General features: G+C 38.0%; 1 protein-coding gene across 20 annotated transcripts in view; it reads left to right on the plus strand.

The window, feature by feature from the left end:
- The window catches only part of LOC102006600 (ATP-binding cassette sub-family G member 2-like), a 150,829-nt gene that overhangs the window by 33,047 nt on the left and 110,835 nt on the right, over positions 1-6,947 (plus strand). For all 20 annotated transcript variants that reach the window (XR_001234729.1, XR_001234731.1, XR_001234730.1 and 17 more), the window contains exons 8-9: positions 3,205-3,309; positions 3,911-4,158. Coding sequence is in view for 16 of the 20 variants with exons in the window: in XM_013516146.1 (XP_013371600.1) it covers positions 3,205-3,309; positions 3,911-4,158 (353 nt within the window). In the remaining 4 variants the exon portion in view is untranslated. The remainder of the gene's footprint in view (positions 1-3,204; positions 3,310-3,910; positions 4,159-6,947) is intronic.

Genomic DNA, 6,947 nt, shown 5'->3' on the forward strand with positions numbered 1-6,947 from the left:
ATTTCTTCTTCAGACTTTTTGAGGATTTCCTTCAGTATTCTTGTCAATTCACTTTTTGCCTGAGAAATTATTTCTGATCTCATCTCTTCTATGGCCTTATGGAGTTGTTTCTTTACCTCCATTGCAATCATTTCAGCTCTTTCAGGCATGTGATTACCAAGTTCTCCTATGTTGATGTCTCCTGGACCTGTTCTGATTGGGGTGGAGTTCTGGGATTGTGTTTTAGTCTTTCGTTTTGACATGTTTGCTGTCGGTTGCAGAAAGCTCAGTTTCCCTCTTGAGTAGCTGCACAGTGAAGACCACTAGTGTTCCTATTTTTCCTGTTGTTCAGGTTTGTCTCTGGATGACCTCTAAGTATCGCTACTTAGTCTCGGGGTTTCTGGCAGTTTTTGATTTCCATCTAGTTATCCCCGTTCTCAGACATGGGCACTTGTGTCAGTTGATGGCCGACCTTCTGATCCAGCGTCTCCTTGCAGTTCAGTGCACGTGCATGACCTGACTCAGGTTGCACTGGTGCGACAATCCCAGTCCATTGGACCTATGTCTCCAGGCAGTTTAGGGTACAGGCATAATTTAGACACAAACTGCAGGGTCTACAGTTTGTGAACCACCTAAATCTATGTCTCCAGTCAATTCAGGACTCATACAGGAACCAGATGCAGCCCAGATGGGTACCAGTGACAGAGTTCCCCAGCCTTCGATTCGCTAGAGGGTCTGGGCAAAGGCAAAGCACAGACTCGAACCCACAGGCCCTTCAGCTGCCAGAGTACTTGTTCTCTCAGCACAGGGCGTGCGGGGCTCAGAGAGTCTGCTTGCCCGGCTCAGAGAGCCTGCTCACCCAGCCCCCAGCCAGAGAAATCCCCGGGGCCTCACAGTCCAGACCTCCTCTCTGTCGCTGCAGGGACTCAGTCTGTAATGTCTGAGGGGTCCTTGTTCACGCGTTCTGCCCTCAGGGATTAGATGGGAAATACCTGGCTCTCTGCGCGCATTTCAGCTGGGAATCGTGGTGGTGTGGGTCGAGCACAGACTCGAACACATGAGCCCTGCAGCTCCCAGAGTACTCGCTGTCTCGGCGCAGGAGGCACGGGGCCTCAATTTCCTTTTTTAGAGTGATATAATTTTCACTGTAGAGGTAAAGACCACTTCCATAGGCTAATTTGTAACTAATGTTTTTGATGCTATTGTGAATGATACTGTTTTGTTAACGCAGCGAGTTCATTATTAGTGTATAGGAATGCTGTTAATTTTTGTGTTTATTTTGTATCCTGTTACATTGCTGAATTTGATTATTAGCTCTAGGAGCCTTTGGTGGAGACTTTTGGGTCTGGCAAGTAAAGTATCATGTCACCTGCAAATAATGGCACAGTATTTTGACTTTATCCTTTCTATACATTTCACTTTTATTTCTCTTGCATGACTGCTCTGGCTAATGTTTTGAGAATTTTGTTGAACAGGAGTGATGATAGTGGACATTCTTGTCTTATTCCTGATTTTGGAGGGAAGGCTTTCAGTTTTTCACCATTTAATATAACATTGGCAGTAGGTTGATCATTCATGGTTTTATCAGATTGGAAAAATTTATTGATACACCTTCTTTTTCAGGGATTTTATCATGATGCTGAATTTTGTGAAAGGCTTTCTATTTAGATGATCATGTGATATTTGTTCTTGCTTCTGCTTATGTGATGAGTTACATTTATTGATTTACATATGTTGAACCATCCTCTTGCATTATGGGGATGAAGCTTACCTGGTCATTGTGTATGATCTTGACGACTTGTTGCATTCTGTTTGCCAGTATCCTCTTAAGGATTTTTGCAACTGTGCTCATTAGAGAGATTGGCGTATAGATGTTTTTTGGTTGGATCCTTGTCTGCTTTGGGGATCAGGATATTAGCTTCTGAGAGTGATTTTTCTTGTGAAATTCGGCTTTCAGCCCATCAGGTCCTGACCTTTTCTTAGCTGGTACTTTTTAAAAAATTATGCTTCAAATTCATTTCATGTTATTGAATTTTTCAAGATTTTCAATTCTTCTTAGTTTAATTTTGGCAATACATATGAATCTAGGAATTTCTTCCGAGTTCAGCTTTTTTACATATATGTTTCTGAAGTAGTTGCTAATAATTTTTTGGATTTTGGCATTGTTCAAATCCAAAGGTGATTTCATCTTTCTTTTTTCATTTCTAATTACATTGATTTGCATCTTTCTTTTCCTTTTTGGTAAGAATGGCTAAGGGTTTACCTGTTTTGTTTGTTCTTTCAAAGAACCAGCTTTATTTTTTTTTTTAGTGTTCATTTCGTCAGTTTCTGCCCAGATCTTTATAATTTCATTCCTTGTACAAGCTCTTGGTTTGAATTATTGTTTTTTTTTTTTCCTCCAAGACCTTGAAGTGTATAATTAGTTTATTTATTTGGGCTTATTCTGTTTCTCTAATGTGAGTATTTGCAGCTATAATCTTCCCTCATAGGACTGCTTTCACTGTGTCTCTTAAGTTCTGTTATGTTATACTAGCATTATCATTTAATTCTAGGAACTGTCTTATTTCTTCCTTAATTTCCTCTGTGACACATTGATTATTCCACTGTATGTTATTTAATTTACATACATTTCCATAGTTTCCATGGTTTCTTTTGCTTTGGTTTCTAGTTTTATTGCACCGTAATCTGATAATATCTATGGAAAATTTTTTATTTCTTTGTGTTTATTTATACATTTTGATTAGCTAGTATGTGGTTTATTTTGGACAAAATACTAAATGTAGTTGTAAAAAATATGTTTTTTGTTCTTGGGTGGAATACTCTGCTGATGTGTATGCTGTTCCAGCTTTACTTAGCGGGACAGTGCACACAGGCATTTTAGACTTATTCATCCCAGCTATTTATGAATAAGTACTAAGCACTATAGACTATTAATAGCTTTTTGGGTGTCATGACTTTTATTAGGTAAGGATGAATATAAGATGCTCTGAAGAGTCCAAAGTTGGCATGGGAGACAGAAAATGTATGTCTGAGATGGAAAATGTAAGTTATTATATGATTGAACACCTCAGAAGAAAAGATGAATTGATGAGGAGAGCAGACAGCAAGAAGATGAAGTTGTTAGAATTTATGTTGCCAGACCTCACCTTATCTATTCTCTAAAAGTGAACCCCTCTGTGTTCCAAGACTATTAATTTTGTGTTCTTGCATTGCCTTCTTTCTTAGGTTATATCTGTGAACCCTGCAACAACCCTGCTGACTTCTTCCTGGATGTGATTAATGGAGACTCCTCTGCTGTGGCGCTAAGCAGACAGGAGGAAGACTATGGACGTGTGTGACTCTTAGATTTACATGCGTTTGCTTAATTGATTTGGCAGAAGCTTAGTAGTGTGGCAGCTCATGAAAACATGTCTTTGTGAACTCACAGTAGTGCAGTGTTCTGATACCAGTCAACAGAGAGTCTTGTCCATAAAGGCTATGGGTGTTTTCATTTTAATTAATGAATAGGCATTTGTATAAAACTTGCAGTTATAAGATGAGTTTCCTTAGCAATAAATATCTCACTGTTCATAGCATTTTTAAAATAAGCAATTTGACATTGTACATTACACTTTTATACATAGTAGAAAGCACGAACCAGATTTTTATTATAAAAAATCTGTATGCGTATGTGTATGAAAAGAAGCCTATTTTAAAATTAGTATCCAAATAATTAAGACAGAAGATCATTGACTTTGCTGTATTCATAAATATGGTGGCAGTCAGATTGTTAGCTCTGTTTTTCTAATGTGTAAAGCAGCAATAAATCTAATAATATTTGATAGTCAAGGTTTGAACTTAGGTGTTATTCAATATGGTGGTCAGAAAAATGGTTTAAATTACTTGCTGTCTGATGATAATGTTTTCTTTCTTTATCTGTTTTACTTACAAGCCAATGAGACTGAAGAACTTTGTAAGAGAGAAAAATCAGTCATAGAAAATTTAGCAGAATTTTATGCAAAGTCTTCCATCTGCAGAAAAATAAAAGATAACTTAGATCAACTCTCAGGAGCTCAGAAGAAGAGGAGCATAGTCTTCAAGGAGACCACCTATGTCACTTCTTTCTATCATCAATTCAAATGGATTGTCTGGCGTTCATTCAAAAACCTGTTGGGTGATCCTCAGATTTCTATAGCTCGGGTAACCTGACATATTCTTTAATTGTGCTGTGAAATAGTCACATGGGGGAAATGTGCTTCTGATATAATCTAATTTGGGGTTGTGATTACTTTCTACTCACTATTCCATATATTTTTTATCTTCACCTTATTTGAAAAATAGAAACAGTTAATAGATCAAGAAAACACAGTTAAATACTTCAGCACAAGCTTGTTTGGTTGATTTCTTGGGATACTGAACTCAGTTTTGTTGACTATGACAAGCTATAATGGGTAATCTGTGTATTCTGTGAAAAAATAGAAAGGAAAAGCAGTGTTAGCCACATACGAGGTATTCTAGTGGCTGTCCATTTTTATTCAGTGACTCATCCCACAAGTTCATCACAAGGTCAAGTATTGTGATTTAGGACTCTAATACAGTATTGAATAAAATGAGTAAAAATAAACTCTGCTCTTTTGGAACATGTTTTCTTATGAGCTCAGAAAGACAATAACTTAATAAAGACAGAAAATATATTATATATTAGATGTCCAAAGGGACAGTGTGGAAAGGTTAAGTAGGGAAGAGGTACAGAAGATGAAGGGAAGCAAAGAAGAAGGTCAGATTGCAGTTGAAATCAGATTGGGAGGAAACCCAGCATCCCTAAATGTACCAGAAGATAGTCTGGGCTATCTGCTGTCCGAGGGAAGAGCTGCATGCAAAGTGCTCTTCCATATATATGACCTTCCTTATTTAGAAATTCTAATCTTTAGAAAGAAGTAGGTATTAGGGTAAACTGAGGCACACTTGAGACCCCTGAGACAGGCAGAGTTTAAGCAATGTATGAGGACTTTATTACAGACTGGGTGTGATCAGACCAAGGGGGAAATGACCATTGGCTCTGAGCAAGGGCTGAGAGCATGTTTTATAGGGGAGTTTAGGTAGGGGGTGTGAAATTTTAGGTCTCTGAGTAGAGGTCCAGGGCTAGCCGATAGGGTAGTGTTGGGTATGGGGGAGTGCTGGCAGGCACAGCATGTCTCTTGTGGTTTTTCACGGAATCAGCTCTCTGCAGGTTGAGCTGGGTGGGGCAGCTGCAGCCTTCCTGTTCAATACCGTGCTCCTGCAGGTGTGAAGAACAGATCTGCTTGGGGAGTTTTTGTCTCCTAGCTGGGCAGAGATCTAGTTAAGAGACCTGACAGTAGGTACTGCTAGAGTGTGTAGTTTATACACAGGTAGTAGCTAAACTTACTAGCTCTCTTGTCACTAGGATAAGATAATGTCCTTTTATTTTGACTGATAACTGTGGTAGTTGTTGATTATTAATTTTTAATGCTTTTCTGTTATTCTTAACCCATATGTCACCCTAGTTCTACCAGTTTATTGTGCTATCATTTATAAATTAACTTAGCTGGGTTGTTATTTTTATTATTAATTATGAAGTTTCTATTGAGTATTAAAACAGGCCATGTTATTAGTTCTAATGCAATACTACAGATTTAGTTACTTGTGCACCATAATTTTCATAGTCGATTACTGTCCCCCTCTGAGTGTACCTGAATGCCTACATCCCCATACTGTCAATTGCTCCAAATGTTTTGATCCTTGTGGTTTGGCTTATCTGTAAGAATACAAGCAAAAACCTTATACTTCAGCACAAGCTTGTTTGGTTGATTTCTTGGGATACTGAACTTTGTGTCCTACCAATCAAAAGTAGTTTTGTGATGTCATTTGAAAGCCAGCTAGGTAAATTATATCTATCAAACTGGGTTACCCCTTGTTGAACAGTGAGGGATAATGTAAGAAATTTATTCTTTACTCTCACTTATACAATAAGCCTTTCTTTCCTTTAAAAGTGCTTCATAAGTGTCTTGTGCAAGATACATATATGTTAATTCTGGGCATGGTATGATTAGAACACAGCCATTTGCAATAATCCAGGAAGGTAAATGGTATATAGCACTTGCCTAGCATGCAGGAAGCCCTGGGTTCAATCCCTAACATGTACATAGGTACACACACACACACACACATACACACACAGAGTCACTGTTTCATTTAGCATTTTAAACATTTAACTGTAGATTAATTTTTTTAGTGACTATGCACCACAGTTCAGAACACATTTTGAGAAATGCTATAAGTATAGAATAACATATTTGGACAATTCCTTTTTCTAGCCCTTCTGTTCGGAGGCTGGTGGGCAGATGTCTAAATCTCCTAGATAGCGTCGATTGCTCCATTTCCCTTATTTAATTCCCCTAGTGATTCCCTCTTCTTCATTCAAGAAAGAATAACACAGGTGCACCTTGTAAAAGCAGGACATAAATTATGGGGGTCATTGTTTTGTCAATATGTTTGAAAACTGACTGAAAATAGTATAAAACCCCTGAGACTCATAGGAAGTACCCTAATGCTAATATTGATAGTGTTAGTATAAGATACTATGTTGTCTGAATGCAAAAGAAAAAGAATATTGTGTACGTAGTGTGACAGACTGATGTTCTTAACCTTTATATTGTGTAAAAGAATAGACTTTAATACACATGTGCAGGCTATGTATTGACAGAACTATGGACATTTATTTTGAAAGCTTGATCTGTTGAAGTAAGGTAAAGTACATGCTGAGAGTACTGGAAATTTGCTGGAGTAATGGATTTTCCCCCTAAAATTGTTTTATCAGCAGAGGGATTTTTAAGGACATGTGATTAGTGAAGGATTTATTTAAATAATAATCTTTCTAGGGGCTGGGGATTTAGCTCAGCGGCAAAAGCACCTGCCTGGCAAGCGCAAGGTCGTGAGTTCGGTTCCCGGTACCGGAGAAAAACCAAAAA

Source organism: Chinchilla lanigera, unplaced genomic scaffold, assembly GCF_000276665.1.
Source record: "Chinchilla lanigera isolate Chin_1 unplaced genomic scaffold, ChiLan1.0 scaffold00032, whole genome shotgun sequence".
Taxonomy (NCBI): domain Eukaryota; kingdom Metazoa; phylum Chordata; class Mammalia; order Rodentia; family Chinchillidae; genus Chinchilla; species Chinchilla lanigera.